The sequence below is a fragment of the Acanthochromis polyacanthus genome, chromosome 6 (genome assembly GCF_021347895.1).
Source record: "Acanthochromis polyacanthus isolate Apoly-LR-REF ecotype Palm Island chromosome 6, KAUST_Apoly_ChrSc, whole genome shotgun sequence".
Lineage (NCBI taxonomy): Eukaryota > Metazoa > Chordata > Actinopteri > Pomacentridae > Acanthochromis > Acanthochromis polyacanthus.
Window position 1 is genome coordinate 28,668,003 of NC_067118.1, and position 19,389 is coordinate 28,687,391.

General features: G+C 38.5%; 4 protein-coding genes across 6 annotated transcripts; 3 read left to right on the forward strand and 1 right to left on the reverse strand.

The window, feature by feature from the left end:
* Positions 1 to 241: 241 nt before the first annotated feature.
* Positions 242 to 4,996, reverse strand: LOC110957886 (eukaryotic translation initiation factor 4E type 3-like). Its single transcript, XM_022204111.2, has 7 exons — positions 4,430 to 4,996; positions 3,519 to 3,591; positions 2,829 to 2,923; positions 2,679 to 2,739; positions 2,527 to 2,593; positions 2,277 to 2,432; positions 242 to 2,165 (listed from the first exon to the last, which is right to left on the reverse strand). The coding sequence occupies exons 1-7, from the start codon at positions 4,588 to 4,590 to the stop codon at positions 2,119 to 2,121; spliced, it is 660 nt and encodes a 219-aa protein (XP_022059803.1). The 5' UTR covers positions 4,591 to 4,996; the 3' UTR covers positions 242 to 2,118.
* Positions 4,988 to 11,435, forward strand: LOC110957885 (serine/threonine-protein phosphatase 4 regulatory subunit 2-A-like). 3 transcript variants are annotated; one of them, XM_022204108.2, is made up of 9 exons: positions 4,988 to 5,123; positions 5,839 to 5,920; positions 6,216 to 6,386; positions 7,625 to 7,718; positions 7,844 to 7,881; positions 8,066 to 8,140; positions 8,340 to 8,489; positions 8,690 to 8,973; positions 10,203 to 11,435. In XM_022204108.2, the coding sequence occupies exons 1-9, from the start codon at positions 5,090 to 5,092 to the stop codon at positions 10,508 to 10,510; spliced, it is 1,236 nt and encodes a 411-aa protein (XP_022059800.1). In that variant the 5' UTR covers positions 4,988 to 5,089; the 3' UTR covers positions 10,511 to 11,435. The 3 variants fall into 3 exon arrangements, with proteins under 3 accessions (XP_022059800.1, XP_022059801.1, XP_022059802.1); XM_022204109.2 differs by having other exon boundaries at positions 8,343 to 8,489; XM_022204110.2 differs by lacking the exon at positions 8,066 to 8,140.
* A 74-nt stretch (positions 11,436 to 11,509) lies between these two features.
* guca1b (guanylate cyclase activator 1B) lies at positions 11,510 to 14,977 on the forward strand. The gene is made up of 4 exons (XM_022204120.2): positions 11,510 to 13,461; positions 13,809 to 13,958; positions 14,101 to 14,215; positions 14,447 to 14,977. Exons 1-4 carry the CDS (start codon positions 13,258 to 13,260, stop codon positions 14,569 to 14,571), a joined length of 594 nt encoding a protein of 197 aa, XP_022059812.1. The 5' UTR covers positions 11,510 to 13,257; the 3' UTR covers positions 14,572 to 14,977.
* Positions 14,978 to 16,741: 1,764 nt separating this feature from the next.
* Positions 16,742 to 18,898, forward strand: oard1 (O-acyl-ADP-ribose deacylase 1). The gene is made up of 5 exons (XM_022204121.2): positions 16,742 to 17,039; positions 17,194 to 17,359; positions 17,809 to 17,867; positions 17,999 to 18,111; positions 18,253 to 18,898. The coding sequence occupies exons 1-5, from the start codon at positions 16,995 to 16,997 to the stop codon at positions 18,398 to 18,400; spliced, it is 531 nt and encodes a 176-aa protein (XP_022059813.1). The 5' UTR covers positions 16,742 to 16,994; the 3' UTR covers positions 18,401 to 18,898.
* The last annotated feature ends 491 nt before the right edge of the window (positions 18,899 to 19,389 follow it).

The window sequence follows — 19,389 nt, forward strand, 5'->3', positions numbered from 1 at the left end:
TACCTTTATCAATTAACAAGAATGTCTACTTGATTCACAGCAAAACTCTACTTTCAGTGAAAATTATACTAATGTGCAAAATTCAATCTTGGTAGTTAACACCTTGATTATAATGACTCAACCACATTTCCTAAAAAGATAAAACAAAACAAACATCTAAAACTCCAATATGTCGTTTTTCATTCTATATTGTGCTTATTAGTTTCCACGGCCACTTGTAAGTATTCCAAAAAGCAAAAGGTTGAAGTTTAGGTGTCTTTATTTTTCATTTTCAACATGTGTAAAACTAATAGAGAAACATGACTAGGTACAATTTCAACATGCTGAACACAGAGGACTTTAACATTGTAAACCGCTGAAAAGCACAAGGCACCATCCAAGATCAACAATCAGTTACAAAGTCTGAGATCTGAAGAGAGCGGTCAGCAGTTTATGTGCAAGGGAAATTTATTGTTACTCTATTGTCCTAATGTATGTGTTTCTAACATCATTACATGAACAACTAAACAATAAGTTTGGCAACGTCTGTAAAACTAAGTGTCAATATTGTTGATTTTAGCAGACAATCCCAACTGAGCCATCAGCATTACAAACACTTCAACATTTGATTAAACTGATAAACCACAGCAGCAGCCTTTCTATGGGTTTCAATGCACACTCCCATAGTTGCGTAGAAATAACCTCAAATGTCTAAGTACTACAGTACCAGTCCTCAGAAAGATTCTGCTCTGCTCTAAGCAGTCACTCATACAGAAACACACTCAAAAAAAGGCCTTTGGTGAGACGTAAATTACATGAGTTTCAACACTTTCCTAACATTATTATGACTTCAAATAACACAAATACAGCCTATTACATATGAAACCACAAAGGGAAACACTTTAAAGCTAAGGATTTGAGAGAAAATGAAAGTTTAGGTGTAGCAGTAATAAGCCATCACTAACTTGTTTCATACAGTTTCAGCCTTGCAGCAGTGAAGGCATCACTTCAACAAACACCTTTGATTTGTACAAATATATTACAATAGGCTCAAAACAGCAACATCTTTCTTTTTTGTGCCCTTGTGACAGATTTCTGTGTGCCTTGTGTCGATTGTTAATTTTTACCTGTGGTCAGTTTTATCTAGTTGAAAAATAATTGGTGGTAAAAATGTAATTTGAACACAGATGAAGTGAATACATAAAACTCTTTGTCGGTGACACACTTAATATCAAAAGCCAAAAAAAGGAGAAAGATAACAAAAATGAACAACAAGAAAATCAGCTTTACACTTCATTAGAAACGGTGACAGAAAACCAAAGTGTATTTGGTTTGTGGTATCACAACTCCATGGAACCCTGGAGGAGCGATCAGGTGTCACATAAACACAGTAGGAAACAAAGTGCTTGATTTAGGGCAGAGGCTGAAACAAAATGACAACCACAAGACTGCAAATTTGCCAGAAATTGTACAGAATACAAATGATTGCATATATTTCTCAGCATCTACTCAAGGTGTTCTGTGCACTGAGGTCATTTTATTGTAACACGAACATATTCCTTTCACTCGTATCCTAAACAAAAAAACAAAAACGGACTGTGCAATTTTCTGCTCAAATACTAGCCATACAGCATACTAAATATTTACGTTGTCCAGCATAGGCAACAGTGTTTTGGCTGTAATTTACAAAAAGAGAAACAAGCTGACTAGAAAAGCCTCGTATTATTAGGATAAAGGTTTGCTTTGTAGAACTTGGCCTCCTCTTAAATCCAAAAATGAGATTTATTTCAAAGACCTAGCTTTGTTTGTGCTCAGTAAACTGCTCAAAGTATGTCATAACACATTAAAAAAAGAATTAAATGATGTGCTGTTTTGGTTACAGTTTTGTAAAACTGTGCAGTATAAAAACATACAAACACTTCCACAGACAAAATGAAACTAAAATGGTTTTGCTTTCGGCTGAAATAAAAGTATTTTCATTGAAAAATTTTATAGTACTTGGGCTACACTGAGGTAATTAAGATGGTACATTAAGCAACTAAACTTCTTTTAAAAATTTGAGCCAGTATTATGGTCCAAATCTCATTCAAAAGAACAACAAAAAAAGAATATCTCAAGGCTTCTGATGTGCAAAGTGTGCTAATGTCTTGATCGACCTCCTTCAAAAGCATGATGCTCCTCATGGGCTGAAACAGAAGCAAACAAAATATCAGGGCTCACATTTCATGGTGTTATTATGGATTATTTAAAAAAAATTAAATAAATAACACTGTCAATGAATAGTAGAAAACGCTCACGTTTATAGAATACTGCTTTAAAAGGTATTTGAGGAAGGAGCTCGTAGATCTTTCCTAAGATGTTGGACTCAGTAGCACAAGAAGCGTTTCCATTCCAGACCTGAACAACATCTTCTCGGTCTCTTACACTGACGCTGACCCCGACTACTTCATCCTCTGCAGGAACAGTACCAGAAAATCAAAGTAAAACATTCCAGATTTAACTTCCTTGAACTTAACAAATGGCATTTTAACAACCAAGAAAATGTACCTGAGGCACAATAGTCACTGAACTGTTCTCCAATGGTGGCCAACAGCAACTCCTTCCACACAGCAGACTGTAAATATGAAGGCTAATTTGTTAAACAGTCACGAAAGAAGGAAGTGCACATAATAAATACTTCAACATGACGTGCCACTTACAGTGCACTCTTTGGGTACTTTCATTTTCCACACACCACCTTTAGCATTGCTTTCTTCTTCCCTGGATATAAACCAGCAGGATGCATTACACACTGTAAATACACTTAAACAGCAGTTTAAAAAGTACATCTTTCTGCAGTTTCTACTCACCAAAGTGGCTTCCTTTCTCCTCTCATCAGGTGATAGCTACATCTTAGTGGCAAACTGGAGACACCGGGGATGTTGTTGTAAACTCTCCAGAAGTTCTACTCCAGTGTCAAGGTGAACAGAGAAAACATTGCATTTTATTGAATCATTTGCTAGCACAGAAAGTACAGACAGTTGACTTTGTTAATATTTCACATTTGCAACAGTGGACAAAATCGCAGCCAAAGGTCTTTTTTTCACATTAACTCTTAAACACACATACAAACTCATTCGTGAACCAAACTAATGATAGACTGAAAATAATCTGCCACGCTAATTAGGTAATTAGCAATTATGCAGATGAACATTTTGATTAGTGAGTGTTTGTATATCAATAAACTTAATTTAGGAGCTCACTAAATTCTATTTTGGTGTATAAGCTATCACATAGAGTCACAGTGCTGTGTGTAATGCTACTGAGCCTGACGCTGATGAAACAGTAAAATGTAGTTCAACCTGTATACGCAGCACGCATGGATGATGCTACAAAATTACTTTCAAGCACAAAGGCATCAATGGAACTCAAAGTGTCAAGCAATTAACTCGCAACTTGCTGTTGACATGTGTCATAACTCATCTCCTTTTATAACAGATGTGCCAGCACTGCACCGGCTGGAGCTTTGCTCTGTTATCAAAAGCGTAAAAGCATCTTACCTGGACGGTCTCCACGGTGTAGATTTTCTTCAGGTTTGACTCGCATTCAGCTGCTGTTGTTCCTGGTAAAGACCTGATAAATAAAAAAGGAATACATAAATATTTTTGAATACAAGCTTGTAAATATCCCTGGCCCTGTAACTTGACATGTTTTCAGTGCTCCATTAATCACACATGTTTCAGAGTGCTGTCCTTAAAGCACACAAGTTAGGGTTCGTCTGAGGGGGGAAGAGAGTCAAATGACACATAATCCAGTAAACAGTAAACAACGCTGACCCCATTTGAACACAGCCCCCCCAGTGTGATTCGCACACACTGTGGATGATGACCTTGTGTAACTCACTGTTGCTGGTGTTCAGCTCTGCCATGATGACTAGACATTCATTTGAAAACTGTCTGCATGTAAACACAGCATTTAATAATAGTTTGACCTAGATAAGTTTTAATCAAACAGAATAAACGTGATTTACACAACAATGGTGACAGAAACATTAGTGAGCACATTTTTAACAATAACACTTGTGCTTATATAAACTCACATTGACCTAGTCAGACATCCAGCTGAGTTATTATGTTTAGCCAGTTAGTCATAATCACGCACTTTCGCTTATTTTAAGATCAGGCCAAGTGGAGGCTTATGTAGGTCAGAGAGGAAACAAATTGCAAGATAAGCTGCATCTACACCATGAAAATGTAGTTTTAGTTGTCATGTTCATTTTCTGTCATTTATTAAAGCAGATAGAAGCAGTTAGACACACTCATATTGCCATCTGGGTTGCAATGACTGACTTCAACCTAAATTCGTCATCTCCCTTCTTTGTTCTCTGTAACAGGTCAGCCACACACAGTTCACCTACTTACCACTGGCTAAAGATTATAAAACAACGGAGGGAAAATAAACTGTTTCCTACCTGTCGAGCCAGAAAGTCCACGGAGAATGTAAAGGCAGAATGTCATATTCATTCTTATTTGAAATCCTTCCCAAATCTCTGTCGCTGAGATGAATGTTGTGCTCCAGCAGACCCGGACTGGATGATGAGCTCAGTTGTAAAGCAGCTACGGGAACTGCCATTGTTACTTCTGAAAGCCGAAAAACTTCTTTTAAATGAAACACCAGCAGATGCGTTGCGCGGACGTCTTCACCTCAGCTGTTATCGTTACATATATATATAGGTTCGTTAGGTAAAATTATCCCCGATCAGCTGCTGACTCATTGGTCGCTTCACCGGTTTGCGCCGTCACAACAGAAAAACGTTCACGCCCGCTGACTGCCTGCGGCATCTACAGCGAACCAGAGCGGTCGAGAAGTTTCTGTCCCATAAGCCCACACATACCTCAGGTGAAATTAAAATTAGCAACGCTGTCAGAGCAAACAATATTTCAATTCAGGCTACTTTTTCCTTTGCTACGCGGACACTGCACTACTGTTTTGTTGATCTTCTCATCTTCCGCAAATGCGCATACGTAATAGCAGACATGCGCAGTTCCCGCTGCCACCAGCTTTGTTGGGTTGCTACCTGCTAACGTATTGCTAACTAGCAAGTATTTCCTGCCTGTGGCTGGACACAGCAATGGACATCGACGCGTTATTGGAAGCGTTTCAAGGCAATGTTTACAGTTATTCAACTGAGCGATTATTTGCTAGATTTTTAGATTTTTTTACATGTGATTCTATGTCCTCAGGAAAATGTGTAATGTTTGCTAACTACGTTACGTACGTTACCGTAACTTAGCTTACCAACAACAACTAGCGTCTAGAAGAGGCACCTAGAGACACTGATCTTTGCCATGGCTTGGCTTAGCTACTTTAATAGTATCTTCTGCAAGAAAGGAATCCGTTTTATTCTACACTTTTCGCTCATGTATTCCCTTTCTTCCACTTAGCGGTTATGTAAAGAGCTAGCTGGGAACGTCACAACATAGTGCTAACAATAAAATGCTAACTTACTAACTTCAATGAACTTTCTGTGAAGCTAACCATGCAGTTTGACAATGTTTTGATGTGACATTTGACTTGTTTTGTTTGAGTATAGTTTCTCTTGACACATATGATAAATAACACTGTGCAATCGCTTAATAGTACATTTTATGCGACAAAGTAGCTTGTAATTAAATGTGATTTAACACTTTTCAGAGTAATTTACAGAGAACACAATTCCTGTTTGGTTATATGCATGCGTTTGTTGTTGTTTTCAAAACTTTCATCTCTAGGTTTACATTACAGGCACATAGATGTGTTTGGTTAATCTGGGGTCAGGTATGTGTACTAGCTGGATTAACAGTATTGCCAATGAACTAACTTTCTGTTATTCATTTACAGATTTTGAGAAGAAAGGGAAGAGAGAGACCTGTCCTGTACTCGAGCAATTTTTGTGTCATGTTGCCAAGACGGGGCAACCAATGTGAGTAGCAACTTACAAGGAGCTGACACATATCCCAAAATATTAAAACTACAAATTTTACCACACAGAAGTGATGACATCAGTTTTCCTACCAATGAAATCTGTTTTTTTTTTTATTTAGAATTTGTTTCATGATGTTTCAGTTTTATTACGCATTTAGCAATTTTAGGATTTGACTCATTGTCTTCCCTATTAAGTGTATTTTTTCTTGACACCACTGGTAAAACATACTTTACAATTGTTTAATCAGCACCATTGTATATTTTAGAAGATTTACATTTTCAATATCTTGCAGGATCTTGTGGTCACAGTTCAAAACATACTTTATGTTTAAGTTGGAAAAAGTCATGGATGATTTCCATGCTTCAACACCAGAACAGAGAGGACTGCATAATCCCAATGTAGAGTATGTTCCCTTTGAAGAAATGAAGAAGAGGATCTTAAAAATAGTGGATGGTTACAATGGGTGAGTGAAGCACAAAATACACTGATTTCTCAAATTGCAAAAAAAAATAAAAAATCGACAGTCACGTCTTCATAGAACACCAATAATTTAGTGTTATCAGTGTTCTAACATTTTATCTGTTGAATTAACAACATGAGCACAAAGAATCATAGATATTTAAATGTCCATTTGATATTAAAATGTAAAGAAAATTAACCTGTTACATCACACCACTTGATAGCCTAGCCGCGCTAGACCCATGCTTTGAAGACGCAAGGGTCTAGGCACGCTCGACAGGGAGGGAGGCGGGCTAAAAGGTTGTCTATCAAATCACTCTGCAGCAGTTGGGTAGGTATACAACCAATCAGCGCAACGAATAGGCTGACGTAGTCCCTAGAGCGCCGGAAATCAGAGGATGCGGTAGTTCGGTGAAGCCTTATTTATACAGTCAATGGGTGAAGCTCAAGTATATTACAGACATGTTAACAGAAAGATTATTCAGAGTCGGTGCTAATGGAGCTCAACGACTGTTGTCGTTTTTGTTGTCGACCCTGGCAGAGAATTAAATTCGTTGTCGTGGGTTGTCTAGCGCGGCTAGGCTAGTTGTTTCTGGTTGTTTCTGTCAGAATCGTCGCACCTCTGTCGTCACTTAGTTACGCCCGCCTTCTGACTCTACACTTCATGGTGATTCGTCCGGCCAGTTTTAGGAGAATCCAGCCTCGAGCCTTATGGAGGGTAACTAGACCCACCCTGGCAGAGAATTAAATTCGTTGCCGTGGGTTGTCTAGCGCGGCTAGGCTAACCACTTGACCTATTTGTGCTAGAATTCATTCATGCCTGTCTAACAGAATTATTTTATTCACATCAGCTGCAAAAATATTTGTGAAATCTTTTGAAAACAGAGCTTCCATGCCAACTGTCTACTCATTTGGGTATTCTGAAAATGGAATGTTTTCACACCCAAAAGTCTAGTCTTAGTTTAAACAGCTGGAAGCAATAAAACAAATATGCAACCACTGCTGGATCTTAGATGAATATTGGAAAAAAATATAATACCATCAAAACCTTCTTAATTAATTGTCTAAGCAGTGGCCATCAGTGACTATGGCTTATCGGATCAGTCCAAAAAATGTATTTTTTTCCCTCATTGCTCTCTAATCAGCTCTTTCCAGCTTTGTCAAATTTTCAAAGACAGTGTCGTTGCAGGCTGTGAGATCACTTTGTGTTCCTGATCCTAAATATATGTCTAACTTCTCCAGAATCCCGTTCACCATTCAGCGCCTGTGCGAACTCCTTACAGACCCAAAGCGAAACTACACAGGAACAGACAAGTTTCTCAGAGGTTTGGAGAAGGTGAGCACCTTACCGTACTACTTTGTTTTGAAAGTCTGTAAATTTTACCATTAAGTCTTTGCATCCAAGATAAACAACAATGTATGGTATTTTAAATAATATATATTACTGTTTTTGCATTGCAGAATGTAATGGTGGTCAGCTGTGTATACCCCTCATCAGAGTACGTATATCAGCTGCGATGTTTTTACTCTTACCTTTGCTGTTCTGCCAGCCGTGCTTCTGTTATGCTGCTTCTGATGCATATTCACAGCTCCCTTGGATTTTTATGAATCATTATTCAGTCATAGAAGTTAACAGTACATTTAACAGCCAGCCATTTATGTGCCTTTCTACTTCTTTCGAAGGAAAAATGGGGCATCCAGTGTAAACAGAATGAATGGAGTGATGTTTCCCGGTAACTCTTCTCTGTATTCAGACAGGTGGGAGCAACATGCTTTATACAGTGACTGACTTCCACAAATCAGAAATTGCTTCATATATAACCAAAAGACAACTAGGCTATAGTAAGGACTGATCTCTCTGGCCTGTCAGTTTGGGTCTAAGTCTTTTAGCTGATTTAACTTGTGATTCAGCTCGTTACATGGCCTGTGTTAGAAATGTCCCTTTTTTCTTTTGTAGTAGAAATGTGAATGGACCAGGAACACCGAAACCGCTCACGAGACCAAAGCTTTCATTGTCGACTTCACTTTCTACCAATGGGCTCCCTGACAGTCCAATCAGCAGAGAGCCAGAGCCAACCACAGAGGAGGTCAAAGAGCACTGTATCAGGTAATAGTTACGTATGTGTGCTTCAGGGTGAGTGTTTAGTACACTCAATTAGTTTATGTAATGTGATAATAGCTGTTAATAGCTGTAAATTTTACCATCATCAGACCTTGTCAAGACCCTACCGTTCAAAACACAAGCAACATATCAGACAAAAACTGAAGTACATCATCTGAATAACTGATTTTGTGTGCTTGTGTTAGTGAATCCTCACTCTCAGAAAGTGCAGTGATACCAAACAGCGGGATAAAGAACAAACACCCCGAGGAAGAGGAGGATTCTGATGCCGACAAGCAAGAGGTCAAGAGGCTGAAGTTTGACGAAAAGGAGGAGGAGGAGGAGGAGGAAACAAGTGAAGAAAAGGAGTCATCTTGTCATCAAGGGTCAGAGAGCTTGTCAGAGACACCGGAGTCGTCAAAAGACTCTTGTGGCGAAGAGTACAAAAGTGGGACTTCTTGTGAGCAACCTGGTATTTCAGATGATCATGGTAAGTGGGAATTCCTCCTTAGTTTGGCTGACGTATGCTTCACTGACACTGTGAGATCATGTGGTTACTGCATAGCAAATAACCGCTTTGTAATGTAGGCGCACCCTTTGAAAACAGTATAGTAACAGCAGAAGAGGGTATATTTACACAAAAGAGAGAACACATGTTTCTAGTGCAAATCCCGTGCCTGTTCTTGTTACCTCTGAAATACAAAGTGAATCTGAACTGTGAAGAAAAAAACTGTTCAACTGGGGCTTAAAGTGGAGTTTGTATACTTTCCAAGCTGTTGGTCAGATGGTGTGATAGTTTTGGAAAACTCCTCCCCTGACATCTCTCCAACATCTGCTATGGAGAGTCTATGTCCAATGATTTCTGTTACTTTCCAAAACAGCGATCCAACATTCATTCACAAGCATTTCACACCATGATTGTCCAGCTGCACAGAGGTGGGACAGGAGCCAGGAGCTGTAATTCTCTCTCTAGCTCTTTTATTTCCCCATTTGTTTAACAGCAATATGAGACATTTTTTAACGTCACAGAAAAAAATTGTTCTTGCATTATTTTTCAATATAGTCTCCTTTAACTTCAATGCACTTTATCCACTGATGTTCAAGCTTTGCTAATCCAATTGTGGAAGAAGGTCACATCTTGAGCCTCCAGATACTCCTCAACAGCATGAATGACTTCATCATCGCTCTAAAATTGGCAACCACTCAAGTAGGATTTCAGTTTGGGAAAGAGATAGAAGTCAGATGGTACAGGTTGTGAGGTGAGTGAGGTTAATGGGGCAACAGTTCAAAGCCACATTTGGTTGCCTCTGCCATCTGTGCTGTGTGGACGGTTGCATTGTCCTGGAACAACAGCATGCCTGCTCGTAGCTGTGCTCTACTTGGCCAGTGATATAAGGCTTCATATCATACAGTTATACCCCAAAATTGGAATTCCACCCTTTGTTTCCAGGTGAGGCTGAGAACTTTTTGAAGTACCTTCATACAAGTGTAATACAACTGAAATGTATCTTGCATTGTATCAGTTGTTGTGGCAGGAGTATCAATCCACAATGCTTTTACTCTAACTTTTACATATCCAGATGGTCATTGCATTTGAGGATTTTTAAAGACTGTGCTGTATGGCTTTAGATACTCCAAAAAAGATAGCCAAGAATTGATTCTATAGACGAGCTGTTATTTAGTATTTAAAAGTAAAACTTTTCCTGCTTTACTCTACAGATCCTAGCAGCACACAGACTGAACCTTCTGAAGGGGAGGGAAACTCATCGGAGGCAGAGGCTGCCCACAGTCCGAAGGATGACAGCGCCGTGGACCAAAGTGAGCAGCCTGCTTCATCAGAGAAGAGTACAAGCTTTGAACAGGACAGTGGGGAGAACAGCAGCAGCAGCAGCAGCAGCAGTGATGGAGAGGGCTTAACTAGTGACAAGCAGGTCCCCTCTTCCAGTAATTCACCTGACTTGTCAACAGAGGGTGGTGCTGACATTTCAAACGGAGCAGAGACAGTAGAGCCTGAGGAACAAGACTAACCTGAGGGCAAGCCCCGCCAACTGACATTTTTTTTTGTACACTGTATGATACCACCCCAAGGGTATATCTGTAGCACTGTGGACCTTTAGGCTTCAGGACCAGGAGCGATGTTGACCTCGAGATTCCTCACGAGGATCTTTTTGTCCTTTGCCCTTTCAACTTCTCTAGGCCACACGCCACCTGGTCTTTAAACTGGAAAGAGATGATTTAAAGACGATTATGGAGAAGACTGCCTTTTACACTGTTGACTAGAAGTTTTTCTAATCTTTTTATCTTGATTTTTGTATCGGAACATTATAATTTAACCTTGAAAACTGATGTATTCGGTAATTTCATTACTCATTTGGTATATATTTCTAAAAAGATACATTCAACAGAGTTGCGTTTTCACCTAAGCACAGTTATTCTGAATCTCTTTCTCATTAATGTGTCTCTCCAGGTGAATGACGACACCTGCCACTGAGAACGTGAAGCGACGTGTCACAAATGCTTTTTCTATGAAGCACATCCCATGAAATCGATTTCTTATTAACATTATCTTGGCACTTGTTAACACTGACCCCTTGAAGGATGTGGAAAAGGTCATAGTTTTGCATTGTCCTTGTATGAAGCCACTATAACACAAAATTGCCAGTAGTAACCAGCTTGGTTAGATAGAACGTTGGTGTGGCTTAAGGGCAGCCATTTGTGCATCAAACTCTGTAAACAAAACACAAGGTACTTTTACACTTTCTATGTCATACCTTAGTTGTGCAGCTGTCACTTTTGATAATTAGGATTTTTTACAGTACGTATCTGTAAATCAGTTTTTGTAGACTTGTAATACATGTCCACTGCCTTCGTAAAACTGATAATCGCTGGAATTTGAAGGCTTCAGCTTGTACCATAGTATTCATGGAAAGCAATAAATGCTAAAATTTTGAAGTGTATTGTACTCAGTTGATATTGAGGAAGTTGTTCAGTTGAGTTGCCAATCAGGTTCCGTGTCATGCCTGATGAACAGGGAATTACACTTTAGACATGCTGGATGATGTGAGTCTAGGAATGGCAAAGCTGAACAAGAGTTTCACTTCAGACAAAAATGTCAAAATTTATATTGATGAGTGATGGTTGTCAATGTCTGGCGTCCCACTGACCAGATTTCTAGCTTCCGTTGCACATAGGCACGATGAGACATTCAGAGTGGGAGGACCTTCATGTCAACATGCTAACATTAGCCAATTAGTATTTAAGCTTCATTAGCTCACATAAAGAGCATCCTTCTTAATTGGCTTAATTTTAGTCAAACCAGTAGTATAAATAAGACTAATATTTGGATCACAGAGTAGCAAAAGCTACCAGACACTGCTAGAAAAATGGATAATCAGTACAGGAAAGATGCTTTTTAAGATGAATGCAAGAAGCTAGGTATGAGTAAGGGTTAAGATATCTGTTGTGTAAGACTGTGAATCATTTTAATCATGAGAGGATAACATCCAGTGACTCCTCCGTGGCCTTGAGACCTCTAAGCTAAGATTATCACTATCCCTGTTGTCAGCACATATCATAGGCCAGGGAGGTATTGGGGGAGACCTAGCTTTTGCCTGTAAACAATGGCTCAGTGGCCACTAATGGGAATGTTGCTCTATTTGAAACATGTAGTCATTTCCAAATTGCAACAGACTGTCCTTGCTAGAAGGTTTCCACCCTTCTCCCAAATATAATTACCATTTTGAGACAGGAGGTGTATTTCAATGCCCATCATTTGTGGGAACACATTTATTTATAGTCTTGAGTGAGACTAGAGAGAGCATGTAAACAGTAATCAGGCTGGCAGTAAATAACTCGTCACCTGAAGGTCAGGTCTGTTAAGGATAACTGCACACTTGACCTGGAGAATCCCCAGACTGGTCAGAAACTTACTAGTCTTGAAATGATCACATGAAGGAGTAGAGAAGGGATTTAGTTTTTGACCAGAGTATCAAGCATGTATCAGAAACACTGCATCCTACATTTCCCATAATGCAACTATTGAGCCTCTGTGACTAGAAAACTGAACTTTATGTGTAAAATTGGTGAAAATTCCATAATTTATCTTATTGGGTAACTGGTTAATTGTATGGTAGCTTTTATCATGTTTAAACTCAGATTAAGTTTGATGAAAACACGCATGACCTGATGTCTGATGGCCAATTCTAGTCCTTTCCACTTCAGAAATTGTACTCATTTGAGGTCTTTTTCTGCTTTGTGTAAACTTATCTTGACTCATTTGAAATGGTCCTTTCTTAAACAGACCCTACGCTTCAGTTTGTTTTACCCTGATACACTCAAGGAATATAAAAGGAAAGTATTTACATTAATAGCAAACATCAGTTGAACCAAAGACCCATCAGACCTATTTTAGGGTGTCCAACATACCTGTGCTTTTCCTCTTCCAGGTTCTAGAAGGAGCACAAGGAAATCCTCTCATGAGCTGTTGGTGAACTAATTGATTTTGACAAGTGGTCATTTCTAATCCTTTATCATGTGATCCATAGCAGCCTGTGTCCCATGCTCACTTTCAGAAAGGATTTGCCACAATAGAGAGCCAAATAGCAATCCAGCTTGTATGGACTTCCGTGCCATACCGATTATTCGTTTTTTTGCTGATTTGCACAAAGTTAGCTGCCATCACTGACTCCGAATGCTGACTTTTAACAGATTTTGTAATGTAAGGAACTATTTCTGTGTTTAGAGACAAATATAATACATACAACATATTTCCACAATGGGTCAGCGCCTGAGTGAAGAAAGTGACCAGGACAAGGAAATCGATGTGGCAGAGCTGCAGGAGTGGTACAAAAAGTTTGTTGTGGAATGCCCAAGTGGGACTCTGTTCATGCACGAGTTCAAGAGTTTTTTTGGTGTCACGGATAACAAGGAGGCTGCAGACTACATTGAAAACATGTTTCGAGCTTTTGACAAGAATGGCGTAAGTACAAACTTCTGCTGCATGAAAGCAAAAGCCTTGTCTGTAGTCATTGTCTCTTCTTAGTAGTGACACTTAACCATGTTTGCCCAAGTATTATTAAATATTTTCAATAGTTGATCAGTAGAAAATGAATCTGTTGCATATTTCATAGTTTAAACTTTCGCTTGCAATAACTGTCTGATGATTAAATACAAAATAATTAGCTGCAGTTGTACACATTTTAGACTGTTGCCTCTATTAAGTGCAGAATATAAATTCTACCTGCTATATTAAAGGAACATTTAGCTGCTAAATGACATCAAAGCAGCCCTTCGTGCCATTTGAACTCTTTCCTTTCATGCACGCAGGACAACACCATCGATTTTCTGGAGTATGTGGCAGCTTTGAACTTAGTCCTCAGGGGAAAACTGGAGCATAAGCTGAAATGGACATTCAAAATGTATGATAAAGATGGAAGCGGATGCATCGATAAAACTGAGCTTCTCGAAATTGTGGAGGTAATATTTTATGGTAGCACTGCGAAATGTATCATAGATCTGTAAAGTCTTCAAACCTTTTTATAGACTCGTTCAGAATAAATCAGTGAATTGCAATGCATTACGCAGGGGTCACTGTAACATCCTTTCCTGTCACTCTCAGTCTATTTATCGACTGAAGAAAGCCTGCCATGGAGAGCTGGATGAGGAATGTAATCTGCTGAGCCCAGACCAAGTGGTTGACCGGATATTTGAGCTGGTTGATGAAAATGGAGATGGTGAGTGTTACTGGCGTTTTTCTGTCAGCTTGAAATATTTCTTGAATGAAGAAGAAGCATCCTTTAGAAGTGCTAATGCATAAGTGTACATGCATTCATTGTTGTTTGTGGAAACTGACAGGGAAGGCGGGTGGCAGCTGTACAATGCCCATCTACTTGTCAAACGTATGAATTCATTGAAGGAGAAATATACAGTAAAATAAGAGAGATTAACTGTTCCTTTTTATTTAGGGGAGCTCTCGCTGGATGAGTTCATTGATGGAGCACGGAGGGACAAGTGGGTGATGAAGATGCTGCAGATGGACGTGAACCCAGGGGACTGGATTAATGAGCGAAGACGCAGTGCCGACTTCTAAGGCTAGACCATGGACTGTCAGTCTGTCACATACATTTGTCAAGTGTGAACATTCATGTTGTCATTTTGTATCTATTACAATTTATATGTATATAAAAGAAAACAACCCTAAAGTCATTCTGGCATTGCATTGTATGATGTTGTACAAAATTTTGATGTATGTCCACAGATGTCTATATTGCTTTCAAAGGGGCCATGTGTTCAGAGATTTTGGTTGAGATTCCACATGTAGTTAAGCTATGGAGCAAATGAGCAACAGTGTTTTAATATGCATTGCTACTGATGATTATGAAGGTTTGTTTATCTGTATTTTATAGATGCTGCAGTCATAAGGCACTTACTACGGCATTTTCTTTTCCTGTTTTGTGTCATAAAATGAGCATGAAAGTTATTCAATAAACAAAATTAAACATTTCCGACAGAGGTGTTATTGCTGATTTTGGATGATCAGACTTTCTCTGGATTTGTGGGCATGTAGAAACAGAAGTTTAGTCACATTTCCTTTGCTCTCCTTTTAGTTTGGATGGATCTGTATGGACCAAACAGGCTGACCTGACTAAAGATATAAAAACGTGACAGTATACAGAGTCTATAATCACAAAAATAAATGTTTAGATGTCTAGATAGATAGATAGATAGATAGATAGATAGATAGAGAAAGAAAGAACAAATATATTTTTAAAAATTTTCAGCAGTTTATTGACTTTCCATTCCTTTGGAAACTGATGATAATACCAAATTAAAAGTAGCTACATTCACAGGCATAGCATTTAAAATAACAATTTAATGACAAACATCTAGATTAGGTAAAACAAATCTAGGTTTTCAATTAAATAATAGTTGGATAGTAGGTTCAAGTTAAACTATATATGGATTATTATGATTTTTAAAAATAAATCAAGTTGTCAAATTATGAATTTTGGTGTTATGGGTTTTCATTAATCTTCAAATATATTTTTTTCCTTAAATTTATTTCGGTTGTCAGTTTCAATGCAAATAACAAAAAAAGTGTTATACACTCAATTCAACAAACAAAACAAAAACAAGTGCAAACAGACAAGGGGGTTACATATCAGTGTTGAGTTCATACAATAGGTCATAAACATTTTCATATCTATTCATATATTTTAGGGCTTTTAAATAGTTCTCAAATTCTGTTATGAATACTTTAAAAATGGGGGGTGTTTTAAGGAATCTTTTCTTATGTATAAAATTTTTTGCTAGACAGAGGATCAAATTATAACATAGTTCTTGTTTCTTGTTTTCCAGAAGAGTTCCAAAGGTTACAATGTCTCTTGATATTGGTCTTGAGTCTCCCAAATGTCCATGAGTCCAGTCTTGCATGCATTTCCAAAATATTTGGGTTTTGATACATTCAAAAAAAATATGGTCTATGGTTTCTACATTGTTTTCACAAAAAACACATGTATTATCATCTATATTAAAACGTTTCCTTAATAATTCTTTGGCAGGGTAAATACAATTCATAATTTTAAAGTGTGTTTCTTTAACTTTTGGTGGAATTGGAAGTTTTAAATACATTGTTCTTAGTTTGTCAATAGACGTTTTATCATATTTATTCCTTATGTCATTCTTATTCGTTATACCAGAGAATAGACTGTTGGTTAGACAATGTCTTATGAATTGGTTTGTGCATTTCTTGTCAGTAAGGCAAACACCTTGAATTGCAACAGTACCTATTAGTGGATTGATGGGATGATGTTCAACTATGTTTTTGGTTAGAAAAATAAATTCTTTTGGCAATGCTTTAATAAGTCTTTTGAATTCGTATTCAGGACGATTAAAGTTATGTTTGATACAGAATTGTTCGTAAGTTAGCATATCACCATTAGTGTTCATCAAGTGTACAATAGACTATATATTCTTGTTCATCCATTCTTTATAAAATAGTGACTTACTTTTGTACAATATATATCTGTTGTTCCATATTATAGTGGAGTGTGGGGAGTAATTGTGTACATAAAGTAGTTTCCAATATAATAATACCTGTTTATGGAACTCTGATAATTTAATGGGTAGTTTATTTATAGTAAAATCCGATAAGAGTAATATTTTTAGCCCACCTAATTTGTTAAATATAAAATTTGGGATTAATCTTCAAATATGCTGAAGGTGTGTCGCTTCTCCATAAAGTCTCGTTTTTTCTCGCGGGAGTTTCAACAGTCCACTTCCTGGTTTGCTGCAAACTGACAAACCTTCTGAAGCTGTGAATATAGCCTTTAAACAGATACCTACAGTCTGCTGTTTTTTAGTTATCCGAGGTGTTTATTGTCGCACGGTAAGCTGGTAAACAAGTCCATGTCTAGAGACTGAATTCCGATAGCCACGCGTTTTTTCAAATGTGTTTTCACGACTCTTAACACGGAACCAGTCACCCTACAAGTGCTCTACTCACTGTTTTCAATGTCGTCTAAACTTCAGAGCCCTGCCAGCATTGGCCAAATGAAGGTAAAGCTTGAAATATCTGGGGGAAATATCTTTAAATGCGTTTAAAGGGGGTGCTTGTGCTGTAGTTTCTCTTCCTAGCTGCCACGTTGTTGTTTATTTTCTGTTTTGTCATTATGCTTTACCACACGGTGTTATGCTGCCCCCTCCTGGCCAGCATGTAAAAGACAGCTGGAGAATGAATTATGTCACCGGAGACCTGTTCAGCTGCCCCGAAGACGAGGCTTTGGCCCACTGCATCAGTGAAGACTGCCGCATGGGGGCAGGCATAGCAGTGCTGTTCAAGCAGAAGTTCAAAGGGGTGTCTGAGTTAAAGGAACAAAGTGAGTCAGCTCTTTTATTAAAAATTCATCAGGATTGAACATGTCTCATTTTCAGCCTACTGAACCTCGTGTGGTCTTTTTTTATTCAGCACAGAGAAGCTGGTTCATTTCCCCCCTACTGTCAGTGACCTAAAAACCACCCAAGTACCATCGCTTTTCTCTGTGTAGCTTTATAGTTAGAAAAATTATTTTGTTTGCATTGTCTGACAGTGCAGCTTCAGAATGTAAATCACTGATGTGCACATTCTTCCCAGATACAGCTGGACATGGGTGGTTTTGTTTAAACTTTAAGATGTACACAATTATTTATTTAAAAGAAACAGTTTTTGCTGCACGGCTTGAATTTCTGAGTTGTTCAGCAGTGAGTCAATGAGCCATGATGTTTGAGGTTTTTCTTGGTTCACTGCAGTTGTCATAGATATTTTTATCTTTTTTTAAAATCCAAACAGAAAGGGAGACGGGACAGTGTGCCGTACTGATGAGAGAAGGACGTTTTGTCTACTATCTGGTAAATATTACAGTTAAATAGAAACTTTTGAGAATGCAGATCCACACCTCAAGAAAAAGGTAAAATCTGTTGTTCCTAAAGTCATTGTAGTTGACATTTTAAGCATTGCTTTCCTGTTACTTTTATTCCAGATCACAAAGAAAAGGGCCTTCCAAAAACCCACCTATACCAGCCTGAAACAGAGCCTGGAGGACATGAGGTCACACTGTGTAAAGAATGGAGTAAGAAGAATATCTATGCCTCGGTTTGTATCATTTCTGGTCATTTTGTTATATCAAGAAATATTTATTTGTGCAATGAATTTATTTTGTAGTTTCTTAAGTTTCATATTTGCTCTTTCACCATTATGTCAGACATTAAGTTGTCGTCTCCTTCTCTCTGACAGTATTGGCTGTGGCCTGGATCGACTGGAGTGGGCCAAAGTGTCGGTGATACTGGAGCAGATCTTTAAGCACACAAACATCTCCATCACAGTCTACAGCCTTCCTCAGAAAACAGAAACCACGGTGATGAAGGGAAACCTGTGCAGATGATTGGTGGAAATGTGTGTTTGCTGTTATGCTTACTTTATGCACTTTTTTTGGTATTATATTCCCGCACTATGAACCAAGATGCCAGTCCTTTTTAAATTCTGTGTAGAATAAATGAAATCATTTTTTTTTTTTAAGTCGAGGTCAGTTGTAATCACATGAACTTCACGCTGGACATGAATCCACCGGCCACTTTGCCGCTCTTTTTCTGTAAATGACGCTTCTTTGCCTTTGGGTCTTTGTATTTTTGTGGTTTTCATGCTGGTCAGGTGATGGTAATGTCATCAGTTCTTACAGTGACCTGTTTTCTTGAAACATGGCTATGATCAAGCTATCTGATTTGAACATTTCTCGCATACAGTGCCTGTATGATAATGTCTCGGTAAGTTCATAGCTGCAGCACATGTGCCAAATTTGCAGTTTACAACTATTTAACAAGATGGCGGTTGCTTCCAACATATGTTAACCTGCATTTATCAATAAATAAAAACCCAATAAGGATTTGTTAGCCTCCCCTATCTGTTTTACACCAGGACATCAAGCCACAAGTATTGGGTATCTCTTTATTTGTCTATCCATCTACCAGGCATTTCCACTGTTGACTGAGCAAACGGTGTATTTGCATTTCTCTGAGGTCATCATATAACTTCTGGAGTGCTCATTGTAGTCTCTGCAGATGGCCAAGGTACTGTAGGATCCATTATTGATCTGCTCGGGTATTGTGCTCTAATGCAGCTGGTACACAATGGACCAGATGTGAGCGAAAGACAGAGGAGCGGGGAATCCGACACCGCAAAGTCAATCCCACACATCCATTTTCTCTGGCATGGCAAAACCTTTTAACACATCCCGAATCTGAAGTGGAAAGATGAGAATACCACGGGCGGGGTGGGGGGAGCATTCAAGGCATTTTAATAAATTAGGATTAAATAATCCAACTAAAGGGGGCTCCATTTAACAATCTGACAACATGGCACTTCAGGTGTTGGTGA

Coding starts and splice junctions, on each gene's coding strand:
- LOC110957886 (XM_022204111.2), bottom strand. CDS start 4,590: ATGGCAGTTCCCGTAGCTGCTTTACAACTGAGCTCATCATCCAGTCCG. Junction 2,594..2,678: donor AAGTACCCAAAGAGTGCACT/GTAAGTGGCACG, acceptor TCATATTTACAG/TCTGCTGTGTGGAAGGAGTT. Junction 2,433..2,526: donor CAGTGACTATTGTGCCTCAG/GTACATTTTCTT, acceptor CTGTTCCTGCAG/AGGATGAAGTAGTCGGGGTC.
- LOC110957885 (XM_022204108.2), top strand. CDS start 5,090: ATGGACATCGACGCGTTATTGGAAGCGTTTCAAG. Junction 8,490..8,689: donor GTCAAAGAGCACTGTATCAG/GTAATAGTTACG, acceptor TGCTTGTGTTAG/TGAATCCTCACTCTCAGAAA. Junction 8,974..10,202: donor TGGTATTTCAGATGATCATG/GTAAGTGGGAAT, acceptor TTTACTCTACAG/ATCCTAGCAGCACACAGACT.
- guca1b (XM_022204120.2), top strand. CDS start 13,258: ATGGGTCAGCGCCTGAGTGAAGAAAGTGACCAGGACAAGGAAATCGAT. Junction 13,462..13,808: donor GAGCTTTTGACAAGAATGGC/GTAAGTACAAAC, acceptor TCATGCACGCAG/GACAACACCATCGATTTTCT. Junction 14,216..14,446: donor GGTTGATGAAAATGGAGATG/GTGAGTGTTACT, acceptor CTTTTTATTTAG/GGGAGCTCTCGCTGGATGAG.
- oard1 (XM_022204121.2), top strand. CDS start 16,995: ATGTCGTCTAAACTTCAGAGCCCTGCCAGCATTGGCCAAATGAAG. Junction 17,040..17,193: donor CCAGCATTGGCCAAATGAAG/GTAAAGCTTGAA, acceptor CCTCCTGGCCAG/CATGTAAAAGACAGCTGGAG. Junction 17,868..17,998: donor GACGTTTTGTCTACTATCTG/GTAAATATTACA, acceptor CTTTTATTCCAG/ATCACAAAGAAAAGGGCCTT.